General features: G+C 37.5%; 1 protein-coding gene across 2 annotated transcripts in view; it reads right to left on the reverse strand.

Moving 5' to 3' along the window:
• The window catches only part of LOC6566896 (neuronal acetylcholine receptor subunit alpha-7), an 82638-nt gene that overhangs the window by 28610 nt on the left and 35128 nt on the right, over nt 1-18900 (reverse strand). The window contains exons 2-3 of one of the 2 annotated variants that reach the window (XM_043214558.1): nt 4264-4403; nt 3663-3707 (exon numbers count right to left, since the gene is read on the reverse strand). In XM_043214558.1, coding sequence (XP_043070493.1) covers nt 3663-3707; nt 4264-4403 — 185 coding nt within the window. The remainder of the gene's footprint in view (nt 1-3662; nt 3708-4263; nt 4404-18900) is intronic. The other variant, XM_032739429.1, reaches the window with a different exon arrangement.

Genomic DNA, 18900 nt, shown 5'->3' on the forward strand with positions numbered 1-18900 from the left:
GAGTTTCGATAAGGACAAGCAAAACCAAATTAAATCTGTAAAAATGTCAGAATATTCATTAAAAGTAGCTTTGTATGTTTCTGATGAGTTCAATTAACTGATGTAGCTTATTGTTCTGGCCTTACTATTTGGCTGAAATCTGACCATCTGCTATTAGCAGCATAAGCACACTCAAAGTGCATGTCGCATTGTTCTTCATGCCCAAAAACCTTTAGCCGTTTCCTTTTGACAATTTTCTATAGCCAGTCATTTGGCTGGCTTTGTGTACGGCTGAGAGGCAGCTGCAACCTGTGAAGTCATTACGACACATAGAGCAGTAGGGAGTGGGGAGCGGGTGTAGGATCAAATCCTGGTGTTAGCCGAAAAATGCTAATGACTTTATTTCTTAAACTGCAGCTGCTGCCTGGTTCTGGGCCACACAATGTGCATTTTAATGGTGTGCTAAGGAGGTTGGTTGGTTGGTTGGTTGCCTCTAAGTTGACGACCGCCTCACGTACACCTCTGAACGTACGCCTGGTAATTTTGCCAATGACACTTTGGCATGTGCTGGGGTCTGGTTGCATTTCCACAGCTGACTGACTGACATGACGACGCCATCAATGCTAAAGAGACCACCATCATCATCATCAACAACAACACGATAAACAAAAAATTCAACAGCAAAAAATTAAAGAGAAAATCGTTGACAGCTACTGAAAGCGTTGCAACAGTTTGGACAATTGTTATGCTTGCTTCCTATAGCTCTTTTTGTTCAACTGTGAACAATTTAATACATGGTAGTGGCAGGGTATTATGGGTAATGCAAAAATAGCTTTCATTTAGTAACAATTATACTATGAATTTGTGCAAAAAATGTAAAACTCATGTTGCTATCTGCAATCAATGTGGGTGAAATATACGACGAACGCAACATTTTAGAGAATCCTCATGGTGTGAAAATTGAGATACACATATTTCATGTGCACATGTATATTAGCAGAAGCATGTGTGGGATCTATTAATTATTTATAAGCTAATTAGTGTAATTGACAACGTGCCCGGTCAAATTTGAAAATGTCACGGCAAAAATCCATAATGTTGCACTAGGGTTGCATAATTAATGTAGTTTATACATCAATAAACTCTGCGGTCTTCCTGTCAAGCATCAATCCTGAGCAGAGCATAAATCAAATTTGCGACTATCCAAATGAGTTGCATAGAACTGCGCCCATTTATGAATCATTAGGAGTTAATACATTTTAATTTCCGCGTGCACATTAAAGCCAAATCGATGAAATATGATGTTCAATTTTAAGTATCTGTTTATAAGCTTATTCTTTAAAATTTGTGTTGACGTTTGTATATGTTTAGATACAACGAGAACACCTAGTTCAGTTGTTTAGTTAAATTTGCTTCATTTTAAACAACATGCATGCCATCTTTTCTTATTGTTGTTTTTTTCTAGTTGGTTGGTTTTGATTATTAAGTTTTTTTTTGTTTTTGGTTTTGGTTTGGCTATTATTCAATTGTTCAGAAACATTTAATGACATGTACCCAGCAAAAGTAAAACATTATCGATAAGAGATACTTGTATGTGTATTATTAGAGATACGCACACACACACACACACACACACACACACACACACACACACACATACATACATACATAGGGGTTGCAGTTGAAACACAAAAATCTTCTAGAATTCAAGAGGTAAATAAACACATAGTTTGCAATAATATTTATGAAGGTTAGTTTTTATTAAATGCTTATTAATGTTCGCTTTAATCAGTGTTTAATGCGCTCAACTCAAGATGTTTGTCTAACCGTAAGCACTCGGCAGGATATTTAGCAATCATTTAATTATTCATTTGTATAATTGTGCGCAATCAACTAAATAATGTGAATTGCTGTGATTCTAAGAGTTCCTAAGGCAAATTAAAGTCGCTATAACTCAAAATTAATTTTTTAAGCTATTCATATGTATGACTTTATTTAATTTTTATTAAAATATCATTAGTTGATCGAGTTTATTATTTTTATCCGATTTATGGTTAAATATTTAATTTATTGTTCGAACTGTTTAAAAAGCCTTTCTAATTATGTTTAGCAAAAGTTGATTAAAATTAAATTTCATTTAAGTTTAAAAGAAAATTAGCAGACGAAAAATATAATTCTAAATATGTCATAATCTATTTTTTGCATTTAGTCAGCATTAGCATTATGTCAGAAACTGACAACAGTTTAACCGCATTTCGTAGCACGTGGTTATTTCAAGCTGTCATTTATTATAATTAGTTTTTTTTTAATGTGTTTACTTAATTTGTGTGACAAAACATGTGGCACAAAAAACAAAGGCAAACATTGTTGGAAGAGAAAAAACATTTATTTAAATCATACATTTTGTAGACATTTTTTAAATTTATATATGTTAATCACACAAAGACAACGACGAAAACGCCTATGCACGCAAAATTGTTTATTAATAAAATTGTTAGAGTTTTTTGTAGGGCTTTATGCAACAATGATGCAGGTGTCATTTTAAATTTATGTTTTTAGCTTTAGTTTTTGCTGTCCGATCATCTTGTTGTTTGGCCATTTCACAACAATTATTTAGCTTTCAGTTTTAGGTGCTGAACGTCCAAAAACAGTTTGCCAAATTGAAAATTATTTGTTGCAGTCATAAATCTCGAAAATGCGAGTCAGAAAGGTGCTATTAAATTTATTGAAAAGGAGTTTTGATCACTCGCACCAGCTTCAGGTGTGCCACAAGCAAAGCGTAAAAATTGCTGCTGTACATAAATTTTATTTATCTCTTCGTTTTCATCCTCTTCACAAGTAGGGTATAAAATATCTATCATGTCTTATGACAATTTCTGTATCAGTGAGAGACTGCTAATTTAATACATAATACGTTAGCAATATTTAAGTCATTATGTTCCCGCTAGTTTCTTATTAAAAAATCTATAGTTTGAGGTAATCATCGAATACAGAGTATCTGCAAGTCCACCTTTACTTTCCAAATGACTTTTTTTGATTTATTTGTTTGTGCTTATGGTTGAAGTGCTCTATGCCAATTTAGCGATGGCAAGGCAGCTCTAACGAGCTAGAGTCCAATTTAAGGTTAAATGAAAATGCGTAAATCAAAAATTTTGGGGCTGAGATACAAGAATGAAGGCCAATTTGAGGACTAACAGGAAATTTACTACCATGTCTGAGTCTAGAAGCTTTTAATATCAAATTTATTTATTTAGTTAGTTTTCTATTTAAGTGTGTGTGTGTGTTGTTTTTTTTTTTAGCAATTTCTTTTAATAAAAGTGACTGCCATCTGCAGTTTTGTACTGACAACGATATTGTATATAGGTAATAGTGTTTCACAGCAAATGAATTTCAATTGACTTTAAATATAATATTTGTAATTTTATTCACACACATATCGAGACAACACATATTTGATAAAGGCGTTTTCGAAATGAATAGCATAATAATTGGAAAAAAATGCATGTGGTTACTGTTATCTAAAATTTGGTCACTTGTCATTTGCCAAAGTAAGCAAAAAATCATAGGAAATGGAAAGGAATATAAAATGAATAGAGCAAATAGAAAATAAGACCCTAGCATTGGATAAGTAAGACAGACAAACAGGTGCTAGACAAATTTGACGGCTGGTACATGTCACTTACCAAATTTAACCACGCATTTGTGGTCAGAATCTGATTCTTTTCGTCCTATAAAAAACGCAAGAACTCGTAAATTTAACTGTTATTGAGAGTTTTATGTTTAGGGAGATAACACAGATCTCGGAACCGTCGCGACGGCTATATGAGCATATATATAATCTCCCTTAACCATGTCCATACTTTACTTTCTGTTTTTATTTCATATTTTTGAGTTTGCATTTCATAACGAATTTTGCTACTGTCAAATCTCATGTTTACTGTTAATTATAAAGGTATTTAAGAAATAATTTTGTTTGCTAATTGATTTCTTGTATATTATTAAAACTCATAGCTGGCATTATACTCAGCGACGAGTACATGTCACTTACCAAGGCTAACCATAAATTTCTGTGGTCAGCAATTGATTTTTTCTCTTGAGAGATATGGTTAATCTCCAAGCCGTCGCGACGGCTACACATAAAAAAAAAACTCCATACAGCCTTGGAATCCTTCTCATTAATTTGTGCTTATGACTGCTTTAGTTGATTATTGCTGCAGCCGTAGCTGCTTCATAATTTTGACGGGTGTGGTCTTTTTATTCTATATCTATATAGATCGAACTTACCACATCGATGATTTGCTGTAGCGTCAGTCCGAATTTCACCTCCAGTGGCTCCGATTCATTGGCAACGGGTCGCTCCAGTGTGTTGTAGGTGGAAAGCAGGTGATTGAGTAAGCGCTTCTCGTGTGGTCCCTGACAGCTTTCTGCAATGACAGCCAACCAGTGGTTTTGTGCTAATTAGTTGCGGCTCAACTCTGATTTATGTTTATGGCATATCCAACCAAAAATTCAGCTAATACCCAACACTCACATATTGACAGCCCTCATTAGAAAGCTATTAAAAGTCTTTCGGCGCGCTGGCGTGCTGAATTTTTGGCAGTTACTTAATTGCGCAAAAGTGTTGCTACCAATAAAGGAAACGAGGCGTATGCGAAATGTCTGACTTGTGCATAAAATATGAGTACAGCTCCATGCTTTGAATTGCCGATGGACAAAGTTGGGGAGGGCCAAACAAAATTACAACAAATCATATTTCCATTCCAATGAATTAAAGGTGCCATTATTCGTGAGTACATTAAAAATATTATTTTCTTTACATTTTCTTTTTATACAATTCGTATTTGCTAGTTTTAAGACTTTAAAACATTTTTAAATGTTCCAAAATTAGCAATAAAATTACTCATACGCCTCATGTCTCAGGTCATGTCGGCATGTCTTTTGCGCATTGCGGCTGCAGTCGAGTGAGTAGGCACACAAATATGCAATGTGCATCGCAATAATTATTAACAATTTACAGAGAACCCATGACATACCGCCACACACACACACACACACACACATACATCAGTTTCATCAAATTTGGGCTGGAAACAGCCCGTCGAACGTTTGGGATTGTCTGCCAATTTTTCCTTTTGTTCATGCACCAACTGCCATTTGCAGGAAGGTTAAAACTCATACATTTTTTAACAACAAATGAAAATGGAAGGAGACTTAACAGGGAAAAGGGGGCTTGGGTGTAAGCTGAAAGCATTCGTACTTGTAAACCCACTCACAATCAAAGGTGAAAAAATGGGAAATCACAGCGCCAATTGCTACAAAGCGCAACAAAACAAACGAAAAGAAAACAAAAAAACAGCATGAGGGAAAGATCAAAACACCAAAAGAAGTTAAATAGTTTTAAATCATGCAAAAGGGCGACCCAAGTGACACACACAAACAGTGAGTGGGTGCACGAGAATGTGTGCTTGTGAACAGATGTCAACTGCAAAGCGAGGACAACTGCAAGACTAGAGAAGTTGTACAATCGTCGCCCAAGGCCAAATTGAGCAGAGCAGAGTAACTGGGTCACAAGCCACACAATACAAATAAGTCGAGTGTAATGTGATATATATATATTTATATACATATATATGTATATATATATTTATATAAGGATGCATCACTTACAATAGTCGTTTCCCAATTAAAACATAAACCAATTAGTCGATATTTTTAAGGTTTTAGTGAACGTCACGAGCCTTAAGCTTTTTGTCGTATTGAAAGCCCTGTAAAATGTGAACTACTTAAATTCAAATCTACTCTCTTTTGCGAAATGTTTCTGTTTTCAATCTCCTACTGTACTAAGATTTATTAGTGTATATGCTTATTAGTGTCACTAACAATGAAGGCAACTTCAAAGTTGTCGAGTCCTTCGAATGCTGAAATGCGGCTCATGTAATAAACACAGAATCCGTTTACAATCACCTTGACAAGTACTCGTACGTTGTACGTATGTGGTTTGTTGGTCCGTTTCAAGTGGTTTGCTCAGCCATGTCAAATTCATGGCCTGCATAATTTACAGTTAATACCAACATGACTTCGATTGCACTACCTGACAGCAACCTAATGCATTTATGAATGAGATGCTGTTTTCTGAGCGTCTGCTACCCAAACTGCTGCCCCGGTTGGTGCCACAGTTTGTTCAGGTCTGGTCAATATTTACACTGTAGACGCAGCGGAGCGGGCAACCGTTGACTGTCCTTTGTTATACCTCACTTTTTATGCCCAGACCCATTTCAGTTTCACAATTTTGCCGGGAGCTGTCACCTCTGTGCTGTCATTTTGCCTAATTGCGTGTAAATAGTTTTCGCAATTGAGTTGTCAATTTTCCGACCTGTCCTGTGTCTAGGTGAATGTGGCACGCTATCCTTTCTTATTCTCATTCTCACCTTACCCCAGATCGTATATTTTCTACTGGGTTTTACTGCTTTTTTTGTGTTCAGCACAAATATTTGGCGTGGCCGTTTTACTGGCTGTTATACGACACTGCTTTTTAAATGACAACGACCAACGTCAATAGAATCCCAAACCAGAGACACATTTGCGTCCTGTGGCTAAGGGCCGCTTCCTGAAACTGTTGAGCGATCTAAACCATTGTTAGCCGTGTATTAAAGCAACTTTATGCTATGAGAATGATTAGTAAAAGAATTTGAATACTTTTGTAACGTTTTAAAATTAAATTGATTACATAATTCTATTGGGACTGTGATGTAAAATGCGATTAAGATTTTTTTTTACAATTTGATCCTCGTTTCGATTTATAAATTAAGTTTATATAATATGCGTTTATTTCCGACAAAGTTGTGCCATAGCAAAATATTTACGCAATCGAGTCAAGGCAATCGGATTATAGATATATATTATAGATACACATATTATTGCAGCAAAGAAAAATATAAACATATACATATATACTCCCGTGCATTGTCACAAGCCTATCTATAGTATTTATCACTGAAAATTGGCTTTTGCTCTCGTGTGAGCTGTGAGTGCTATTTAAGGGAGATTCCAGTTGGCAATTAAATATATCCTCTTGCCTCAGCCTTTCGCTCATTTGCCACGAGTGTTGATAATGCACTCAAAGTGAATGAGATGGAGAGAAAGAGCGCAATTTTTATTATTGCTTTGCTTAATGATATGCAAATACATGCAGACAATGGCAAAGACAACAAACGCGACTCGAATTAACAATAACAATAAGGCGTTGTAGATTGTCTTGTAGCCTTTGTAGTTGTTACTGTTGTTGTTGCTGTTGTTGTTGTTGTTGTTGCTTGTTGCTGTTAACATTTAATTAAACGCCTTTTGCTGCGTGAAGCGCGACATGCACATCGCCTTGCTTATAGTCCTCGTAATTGCGCGCCGCTTTCACTTTTCTAAGCAAATTTTTCACGAATTTCTACAAGAGTATCTAACTTTCTATCTCTCTCACTCACACACACACACACACACACACACATATAGTCTGTTGCTGTCTCTTATTATTGTTTAATTGCAATTAGCGCGAAGCAGTCAGCTCACAAAATGATTATGACGAGCCCGTGTGTCGTCGACTCATGCATAATGCAAAGGACATGCCACGCCCCCACACACACACGCACACACACTCACACACACATTGCAATTAAGTTGCAAATGCTTAGCGCCCATTGTCCTTGTTGCTATTTTGTTGTCGCTGTCGCCGCCGCTGCTGTCGAACCGAGAGCGTGTTGAAAATATCTCCTTGAAGTGTGCGCCGCTACTTGAGTACGCCCGGTTTTCAAGCTTCTCGCGTTCCCCCTCCCCCGTCTAAGCTCCTGCTTCTCCTCGAAGTTCCTTCTCCTCGAGCTGCCTTATGCGCTGCTTGAGCTTAAGTGCTTCCCGCCTTGAGAGTGTGTTAGATTATTTTTATTTGTGTTTGTGTGTTTTTCTTGCGCCTCATTTTCACATGCTTAAGTTATTAGTTTAATAATTTGCATTGCCTATGTAGTCTAAACTTCACAACTGACTATCAAAACTCAACTGATTTTTGTATTCATAATTAGAAAATTAAAATAGTATAGGTATATTTTGTGAGTAGTTTGTTTTGGTGCCTATAACATAGGAGGTTTGCTGATATTAGTTTGTTCAATATGACAATAAGTTTTGATATATATTTTTTAAGTTCTTAAATTTTTACTAATGCTTAAATTGGTATATTAAATTAATACTAATGCTGAATTATTTTAGCTTCGAACTTTTTCTTTGGTACCAAGAAACAATTTATTTATTTTATAATTCAGATGGGAATTTTGGTATTTTCACGCCAGTTTGAAATCTAGCAATCTCATATGATAATTTCATAACTTCTATGGGAGCCACAACAGAAAGGAAAGTAATCCAATATGCTATTCTTACCGCAGTCATTTGCATAATATTCACAGCCAACTCAACTGCCAGTTTCGTAGGTCAGTTCGCGTTTTATCCTCTCTCAAGTCAGATCTGACCTTACTCATACACTAAGTAAAGCCACTTAAGAGCTATAAACAATCAACGCCCATTCGCACAAATTTCATTATGACTTTAACTACACATACGCATAATGTGACGACTTTCAGTCCCATTACTATTCTCAATTCTCATTTCGTGCAAAGAGTTTTATGTGTTTTTCAATTTTTTGGTAAGAATTTCGTTTGGCAGATATTCAAGTAGAGTCCTGCGACCTGCCAGCTTACACAATTCCGGTCATATTAAATGCATATCGTAATGCGAATGTGTAAATTTTGTTTTAGCAGACAGCGAAAAGGCAGCGTACGCTCTACTCATACTTTATACAAAAACTCTTACTCGACCGGGAGGAGGGGGTGCGGTCGGTTCAGGCCGTTGAAGTGGGGGCTTGGGGGCGGTCATGAGTTTGTGTCACGTTCGCGACTTCATTTGAAATTCATGCATAATAAGCAGCCAAGTACACACGCACACACAACACACACAAACTAAGAGATATACACACATCGACACACACACACAGTCAGGCGTACATCAACCAAAAGGTCTGTGCAACATGAGAGCTGCTCTTGGGGGTCGCTCGACTGTTGCCTGCATAAACAAGCACCCAATGTTAGAGCTAATTTTATTAAAAAGCAACGCCAACGCCAAATAGCGAATGCTGGCACGCTCCTTAGTCTCAGCCCGCTATCCCGTACAATGTACAGTGTACACCAAGTTGTAAATCAGAATTGTTAAATTCAATATACCAAAATGTTGCAAAGATTTCCTGATTAATACAATCATTATATTAGCATATCTGCAAATCAACAAAGTGCCTGTAAATGCACTCGATAAACTTTAATGAACTTGTTGAATGGTATGATTTTTAGTTAGTTGGTTCAGTTTCCACTAATCTGTTGTATTATTTCAACTGAATCGCTGTTTTTTGCTTTGTTTTTGCAAGCTGGTTTTATTTGATTCAATTTTAACTTTAATTTATATATTTGTATTTATTCGAAGCATATAGAAGTTTGATGCATAAATAATACGTTCACTTAATGTTAAATTTTTCCACATAATTAAACATAATTAAAAATAATTCAATCCTGAATAACTGTTCTTTGGTCATGTTTTCATTTGTAATATTTTATTTTTGTACAATTTCAAGAATGAAAAGATACAAAGTCGACGAGAGTCGGATATATTAAATCCTTTTGTAGCCACTGCGTGGCGTGTATTTGCTTAGGTGTGGATCTGGGCAACGCATCTATATGTCTTGTTGACTCTCGGGCAGTGCTTTGCCACTGTTGTGTTCTGCAGTGCAGAGCGCGATTGATGGAGTGGGCTGCCGTTGTCGGCACACTGGCAGGAGTAACACATAAAAATGCAGCTCTGGCGCATAAACAAACAGCTTGTGCCTGCCCCGGAGAGAAAAATCCCTATTCCCATGCCATGCCAACAGACGCCCCCGAACGCAACAGACACATGAGTGCAGGGACTATGGAGTACGAATAGTAGTCGGTAAAATTTATGTGACATGAAGTTTGGCGAAGTGCTAAACACACAGCTGCTCGGCAGCGTAGCGCATTCATGAGCTCATTTTTTATGCCTCTCCATTTTAATTAGATACATAAATTTGGGGGACATCGCTTAGACAAATTATTGTCACTGCCTCGGAGAATGCAGCAAGCACAGCCTGCATGCCAGTACACGGTATTTAATTATGTGCCAAAAATATGATTTATTATGCTACTATAATATTTTAGTTGCCCTTGTCAAGTATTTTATTTAGTCCGACTACATTTATATATTCATAAGCTATGGTTTAGATTTTTTTTAGAAATAAATAACGAGACGAATAATTTGTTGAATTTATTTTAATATGTTATCTAGTGGTATTATTTAAATTTTCTTGTAGCCTTTTTTTCTGTTGCATTGGGAAGAACACAAAGGGATTATTCGACTAACTAATCCCACTTATATTTGGGATGTCCCTTTAATGTTATTTTCGAACTTTATTATTTCAAGTCGTGTTTCTGTCATGCACAATCCAGAATATCGACCGCAGCTGTTTGCCTTTTTTCTGGCAAGTACCCACCTGCAGAACCTACATCATATTTTGTTCCCTTGTCACAGCGCTGGTTCTAAGCAGGCGACACACACAAAACCTTTTTTTTTTTTAATTTTGCCAGATTTTAAAGTGGGTAAAAATCGTTGTCCTAGATAAACATGCAGACGCACGCGCACTTTAAAATTAATCGCACGATTTATGACGCTCAATCTAACCGCTAATTTATATGGCTTAAAACCAAACTAGGACCCTGACAACTAGCTAGGCATTCGCGTCGGTGGCGGCGTCTGTCTGCCCCTCGAACTACCCCATCTCCACTGACTCCATGCCCTTGGCGCAAACGCTTTACGCATTTCAAATGTGTTGTGGCTTACACACGTTTTTGAACTAGTGTGCTGTGTGTGTGCGAAAGCAAGACGTGTTGGCTTGTGTGTTTGCTGTGTGTGCGTGCATAGATTTTGTTCGCGGTTATTGCGCTTGTGGCACAACATTCGCAAATTCAATTTCCAGCACCAATGAAAGCGATTATTTTTCCCTGCGCTCTAGCCACAAAATAAATGCTCAAAATGCTTTTAAAGCGCACACGTGGTGTTGGTGGGGAAGCCGTCTCGCCGATATACAAATTTCCAACTAAAATTAGTTTACCTTCATAAAAGCAATATTTAAATTGTCTAAGAACGTGTAAGGCTTTGAGTGGATACAAAATAAAACTAGCAATGAATTAGAAACTAGAAAAAATTAGTTATTAGTTGTTTCCAGCATGGCATAAAAATGTTACAATTTTCCTCATTTATCTATCACTTTATGCTCATTGCTTAAGAAGTTCGTATAAAATTAGTTATTTTAAGCGAGGCCATCAAATTCGAAAAACAAGCAGACAACAAATTTTGACTAATCCTATAAAGTGCGCTGGATTTAATTTTTGCACGTACTGCTCTTTGAATCCTTCTGATTCGAATGTGGCTAAAACACTCGTAAATGGGGTTAAAGGAGGCTGATTATCATTAACATTGTGAATAACTACAATGCTGTTGCCCCTTCTCTGCCTCGCTCTTTCTCATTCTCTGTCCGTCTCACTCTTTCTGTCGTGCCCCCTTATTCATGAGCGTGAGAACGGCAAGCGCTGAAGCATGGCAACATATAAATTGCCGCATAGTTTTATGGCGCGCCAAAAACTTGTGCCGAAGTCTCGGAAAACTCAACGGAAAAACATCAGGAAATTCACCCAGCCACCACCTCTAATCATGTGTATATGTGAGTGTGTGTTTGAACCAAGAGTGTGCTTGAGTATTGGCAACAAAATTAAATGTGCGCTAAGTAACGAGCGGCATGTGGGTGCCTCTTTGAGTGTGTGTGTATGTGTGTGCAGGAATGTGGCTGGATAGGTAGAGAGGGGAACACAGAGGGCGGGAGGAATAAGTTCCACGTTGTGGGCTGTGCATTTACTACGACAAATTAAAAGCACTTGTGATTTTATTTTATGATATGATTTCTATGCCACAGAAACTCTTGAAAAATTATGCATATGTTAGAAGTCAACGGGCAGGTCTATAAATTGTAGCAGAGCTCCACTCTAAGTGGATTGTCCTGAAACTTGCCGACAAGGAATGCGAACAATGTCGAGAATTGCTTTTGCTCTTCTGTCGGAGTCGGAGTCAAGCGAATTTAAGAAAATAATGCCTGCAAAAAGAGCAAAAGTAATTATTACAATTGTAATCTTGATTGATTAGTTGATGAAGCTGGTATTTATAACTGGGGAATTGACTAGATAGAAGAATACAAATATATATAAAACATCAAAGGAGTAGTACTACACTTAAAAAACTCAAATTGTTCTGTATAATTGGTATGTGAGGTTTAAAATTCATGTATTTAGTGTATTAACAGCTCAATAAAACCAAACGAGATTTTTAAAAATGTACATTATCTGAAGGATTCAAAATCTATATATATTAATATTTCATTCAACATTTTTTTTAAGACAAAATGTATATAAGTCCATCAAATTTGTTAACCAAAAGAAAGGATAAGTTTGTTTTGGAAATTGTAGATGCTGAGAAATACTAAGCGAAAATTTGTGCTGGGACAATCAATTAAGCCCCAGCTCGTATGCTATTTCAGCAAACATACGCAGCTCAAATGCATCTCACTCCTTTGCCGAACTGACCCCACAAACCCTTCACCCATTGAGCCACCACGACCAACACTTAGCAACTCATTAACTTTTGTGTCAGGCTTTTGGTCAAAGAAACCAAATGTGCGCCCATTGATAGCGAAGTGACCCTATGCCGTTGTAGGGAATGTGTCTGGAGCGGCGTTGGGTAGATTCAAATCTGCTACAAATGAGGAAATCCCAGAAAACCGACAGATTAAATTTGTATTCCACTTATATAAACGGACGTGTGGCATGTCTGTAAAGTGAGTTTGGCTTTGCCTCCCAGAGGCACATATATGTACATATGTATGTATGTTTGCATGTTGAGTGAGTTTGTTTGCATTGGTGTGACTTGCTCATAAAGCTTTCCAGATGTGAAAAATAAGAGTCGCACACGCAGATGCACGGAGGTACAGCGACTAGGCTACTGCGACTAGAGCATTTCATTATTTATGAAAAGGCAACGCAAATTATACACAGACACACACATCTACATTTCAACAGGGTTGTGTATGTGTGTGTGAGTAATTTAGAGAAAATGGCTGCCGCACAGTGTTCTGTAGTTAGCCCAAGAAGAGAGAGGTTGTAAATGGGCAAAGCTGGCAAATGTAATTTTGTGTAAAAATTTTCATGAATGAAATCGTTTCCGTCGCACACACACACACACACACACACATACATACACACACACACACAGATATATACACTTGCTGTCGAGCCTTGGGCTTGTTAACAATTATGTACCATATTTTTGGGGGTCACTCGAGCATGCCACATGTTGCCAGTTTAGTTGCCGCCCAAGCTTATGTGCTCCCAACGGGAAAATGCTCGCACTAAATTCTCTATTCCTCTCTGCTGTGTGTGCATCTAAGCACTTGAAATTAATTTGACATTTTTATACACTGATCTAAGCCGCACAAATTGTGCACATAACTCGCCTATTCTTTAAGCTGTTGTTGCTTGGCGTACTTCAACAAATGCTGACTGCAGCTTGAGCCTGTTGGGGAATTGCCTCTAGATATTGACAGCTTAACACCGGGCGAATCATATTTCTTCTCGATTTCTTTGCTTCGACCGAGTTGATCGCCACAATTCAATGCAGCTCTCAGTGCGGTTTTGTTGCAAAGTTGCAGCTTGATTAATGACGGTTGCAATACGATTTTATATGCTTTCAACTGGTCACACTGCAAAAGAGTGACAGAGAAATCGATAAGGAGTGAGAGAGAGAGAGAGAGAGAGACAGAGTAAGATTGAGCGATGCATTCCTCTGTCGTTGTTTTCAATTTGTTATAGTACAAACCAGAACTGTTGCACAGTCTTCTCATTTGCCACAACATTTATCAATGTAAAAAATAGTCAATACGGTTTTTGGTCAAGCAGATTTATTTCAAAATTGTTTCTTTATTAATTTTATACGACATTCAAGACAAGATGCCGTGTTGCAACTTTTAGTTGTTACAGAGAACAAAAGCTAAATCATCTTATTTTAATCAAATATTATTATCGCCTTACGAGCAATGAAAATGCATATTGCACTTATATATATATATATATATATATAAATTTAACATTTAACTTTAACATTTAACATTTAACATTTACATGCTTCACTTCACGAATGGATTAATTTAAAAAAAAAATGTAAAATCATATTTATTTGCTCTCAGTTAAGTTTGTCCTTTTAATTTATTTAACGCCTTCCAAACTACCAAAGTTGACCTGAGCTATTGCCAGGGTATGTTACCACATGGCAGCAACTGCAATTATATAAATTCTATTCATCATTTTATTAAATTGAAATATACATAGATCAAGGTTTGGCCTCAACTAGGTAAACAAATGCAGCAAAGTTTTTTTTTTGACTGCTCATAAATTGGCAACTTGAATCGCGTTGATTTTGCTGGCCAAAGGTTTGGGGTTGCTTTAATATTTATGAAAACAAAGAACCGCCAAGCACCACCTAGCACCATCAGCACCACCCACTCAGTGGATGAGTGTGAGAGTGTTTCATTCATGTATGCATGTTGTGCACACATTTGATAGCTGTCAACACACGAGGCGAGGCGAGGCGAGGCGAGACGAGACGAGGTGACGGCAGCGGCCTGCTAAAGTGCCCTTCATCATATTTTATGTAGCATGCAACATGGCATGAGGCGGCCCCGAACTGAGTTTTACGAGCTTTAGAATACCAATTCACAGCCGGTGGCATTAACCTGACACATACTCGTTTGAGTACCAAATACGAGTACTCGTAAATTCAACTTGAACCTCGTGACTGGGCCTTGAGCCTCCGAGTTTCGAAGCGAAGCCTTTGAGCTTCAGCTTCAGTTTCATCTTCAGTCTGGTCCTGGTTGTTATTTCACAAATGCCAAGTTACAGGAAATTAACGCGAGTAAAAATCGGCAACGAGCCTACTGCATATCCTTCTTCTATACCACATCTCTTATAGCCCCTGCCAAATGGCTGGTAACAATGCTACAAGCCGTTTACGTCACCAATAAATGTTCAAATAAGCAAAGTTATTTACAGTTGGCAGTTGCCTGTCGGCAACAGGACGCGACGCAACGCAACAAGGGGAAAAGGGGAAACAACAGGCCACAATTGTCGCTCATAAAGCAGCTGAAATGTTCCTACAATAAGAGCAATGTGGAGGGTGGGTGGGAGAGGTGGGGCGGGGTCACTGGCGTGTTAAGCCTTTCACTGTGTAGGCAGTCCAAAAATTTATTGTAAATGAGCTACCCGAAAATGCCATGAAAATTGCAGGCTACAAATGGGTTGACTTCAAAGTTGGCCGTAAAAGTTGACGCAAGCGAACTTTCTTAATATGAAAATATTAAAAAACAAAGCTCACAAGCTATGTCAATAAATGACCAGAGAAGGTTTACAAATTTAGGCTTTAGGTTTACAAATTTACAATTTTATTTTATAATACTTTCTCTGTTTATACATACCTAAAGATCGATTTGAATGCTAAACATTTTATTTTGATTGCCCCTCGTTTTGCGAAAGCCTTAAAGCGTTCGCATGTTTTTTTTTTTTTTTTGCCTATCCACAGCAATTACAGCGAAATGAGTTTGAAAATAAATTCACATTAATTGTTGTTGTTTGGGCCATTTGTTTTAAAGTTTTAGCCAAAGCCCGCCACTCACATTTAATTGCGCATTCAGGCGATTTACACAGCCACCCGCCAACCGCACATGGGGCCTATGAATGTGGGCAAGCTGCTGTTGGCCAGGCCAAAACAACAGCAGCCCCAACAACAACAAATGTAATAACAACGTCGCGGCTGGTTGATTGTCGTTGTAACGCTCTGGCGACACATTGGCTAAACGTGAGTCGAATGTAAGGACCAAAAACATGCACTGAATCAGTGCCAAATGCCAAAGGACACAGGCAAAGGATTCACAGTCACCCTCAGCATCTGAGTTGTTGTTGGAGTCTTGTTTCGTTGCACTTGAGTATGTATTTCACTTACGGCAATTGGCGTGAAAATTGCAAATGCATTTTTGTCGGCCTTAGTTGAGTGTACTCACTATATATATATATATATATATATATATATATGTTTGTATCCGGCTTTGTTGTGTTTCTGTGTCGCCTGCTGCTGTTTTGTGCCCTGTTGAGTAAATTGAGTTTCAATTGCCGCCACGTGTGGGAATACTCGATTGTTTTTGACGCCTTTTGGGCTTCTGGCGCATTATTTATTTATTTGAGATGCTGCATCTAAGCACTTTTTTTATTCAACAGCTGTCTAAATAATTGAGCTTAAATTTCCGTTTATTTTCGGGAGTCCGGACAAAAATAGCAAACGTGCCGCATAACATCAAAATAAACTTTGCATTGCTTTGCATTTAACAAATTGATATGCAACCGATTGACATTTGATAAGCTTCATGTTATGCTAATCTTTGCTTTTGCGCAACACGACAATAATTAAATGCAAAGGGGACCAAAAGCTATTTACGATTTGTAATACACGAATTATCTTCTGTAAAACGCATTACATAATTGAGAAATGAACTGAATACGCAATTTGCTGACAACATAATCTTCAATTTATTAGAAATACACAATGGTTACACATACCTATATGTATTCGGATAGTAGACACATTTCGAGAGACATTGTTCTACTCAAAACATGTACTGCATTTTTAATTTTTAAAAATACACTTTTCTACTATAAATTGCATTTTATGTATATAAGCTCACATGATACTGATATTGGAATCTTAAGCTGTAATATTATCCCATTCGAAAACACGTTTTAATATTACATTTTGTCTAGAAAAAGTGTTATAGAAATTTAAGTTATACTGCAAATTTAAATGTATTGATCTTCATCTGTGTATGCCATACAGATGACTTGTATATTTCTGTGTTAATTAAATTGGGCGCAATGGCATTTATATAGTAAGCAGAAAACATATATCACACAAATTACTAAAACAACATGATTAACTCTCAGGAGCTGCTCGCCACACGCATTAGCACATGATGCATCCAGTCTAATGGCACTTGGTTCTAAGGCTTCCAGTTTTTTTTTTATTTTCACCAAGATATGAAACAGAATCAGAAGTAGCTTTGGAATTAACAAAAATAAGAGCAACTTTTTGCTGTCATTTTGAGTATATTTTTCATTCTTATGCATGCAGCCCTTAAAAGTACTCAATGGGGTATGCAAAATGAAAGCCAATTTTCATAGAATTCAGAAGAAAAATAGTCTAAGGCCAAAATCGAATATATAAGTCGAATATTTAGCGCATTCAGCTGAATATTGATATCTCATCTTAAAATTTATTTTCCAATCACCTTCTAATTATTTTTGTGCAAATAGATGAAAGAAGTACAGGGTATTGCTTAGTCAACGACTCTCAGTCGTAGAACATTGGCAGTTATTATTACGAAAATTCTCATTGTGTTCTTGACTGGTTGGTTTGCTTGCTGGTTGGCTAGCTGGCTGGCTGGCTGGCTGGCTGGTCATTCATTCAGCTGCCTCTGGCAATGGAAGCTGTCCTCGCTGTTGTTTCTGCTGCTGCTGCTGGTCCTGCTGCTGCAGGGAGACAGAGATTAATGAGAAGTGCCGCATTTACTTAATTTTGACAACTGCTACGCGGACTATGAGCGTTATTGCTGTGCAGGCAGCGCATTGAGCTGTACATTTTGTGGGTAACATTTAATTGACGCCATCACGCCCCAAAAATCCGTTACAGCCATCGCCAAACTTCTCTCGTCCGGCTCATTATGTTTAGCTAAATTTCGTTTTGCGACTGTTGCTGCGGTTCATTAAACTTTCGAGTTTCATTTGTCATGCAGCATGGGACGCGAATCTGGGCGACAAGGGGCAAAGGACGACGTGGTAGCTGACGCATTGTTTTAATGCTCGCATAACAATTGAAACGTATTTGTCAGATAAACTTTTGTTTCCCAAGGGAAATTCGAACCCGGATTTAGTTTTTCACTTTCAGCAAAAGTTGTACCCTTAAAGCGACGAAGCAATTGTCGGCAGTGGCAATTAAATCTTCCATTCATCTGCAGCTATATAATGATATTTTGAATTAAATAATAATTAAATTAACGTCACTCAGAATGTTTATTTTGCAAATATATATATATGAAATGAGGTTTGTCTGAACAATAAGTGTTGAAATAAGCTCGAGATAAAACGTTGATAATCATAAGTTTCTAAAACTCATTCTAAAACATATAATAATGCAAATTGGAGCTAAGAGCAAGCGAAGTAAAAAGTGTATTCACTTTTAAGTCTGTACATTTACCTGAATATTTTTTTACTCCGCCCAGATTGGGTTTTTATCTTCCGATAATTCCTTAACCAGTTTCTGTCACAACTCTGACCCCTTTCCATATGCATGTGGCTTATCTCGTTGTTAGCCTGTTAAGCTTTCAGTTTATGTATCTATCGATTCTTGAGGCATGCGCCCATTTTGGAGCTTGTCATTGGCTTTACTTTAGTGGCACTCCGGATAGCGTTTCACTGCCATAGCTTACAACGGTTTCACCTGCTTGCCTGTCGCACTAGCTCCAGCTTAAACAGAAGCTGTACAGAGGGGGCGTGGCAGGATGCCATTTGCAGTCTGAGGTGGCATAAACTTCAGTTTCATCTCATATGCAGCTGCCCTGCTTTTATATAGGTTTGGCCCGTAACATCGCAAAGTGGCATAAACTTGGCTAACATATGGCCACAGTTGACGCGC

This window comes from Drosophila grimshawi, unplaced genomic scaffold (genome assembly GCF_018153295.1).
Source record: "Drosophila grimshawi isolate 15287-2541.00 unplaced genomic scaffold, ASM1815329v1 contig_1377, whole genome shotgun sequence".
Taxonomy (NCBI): domain Eukaryota; kingdom Metazoa; phylum Arthropoda; class Insecta; order Diptera; family Drosophilidae; genus Drosophila; species Drosophila grimshawi.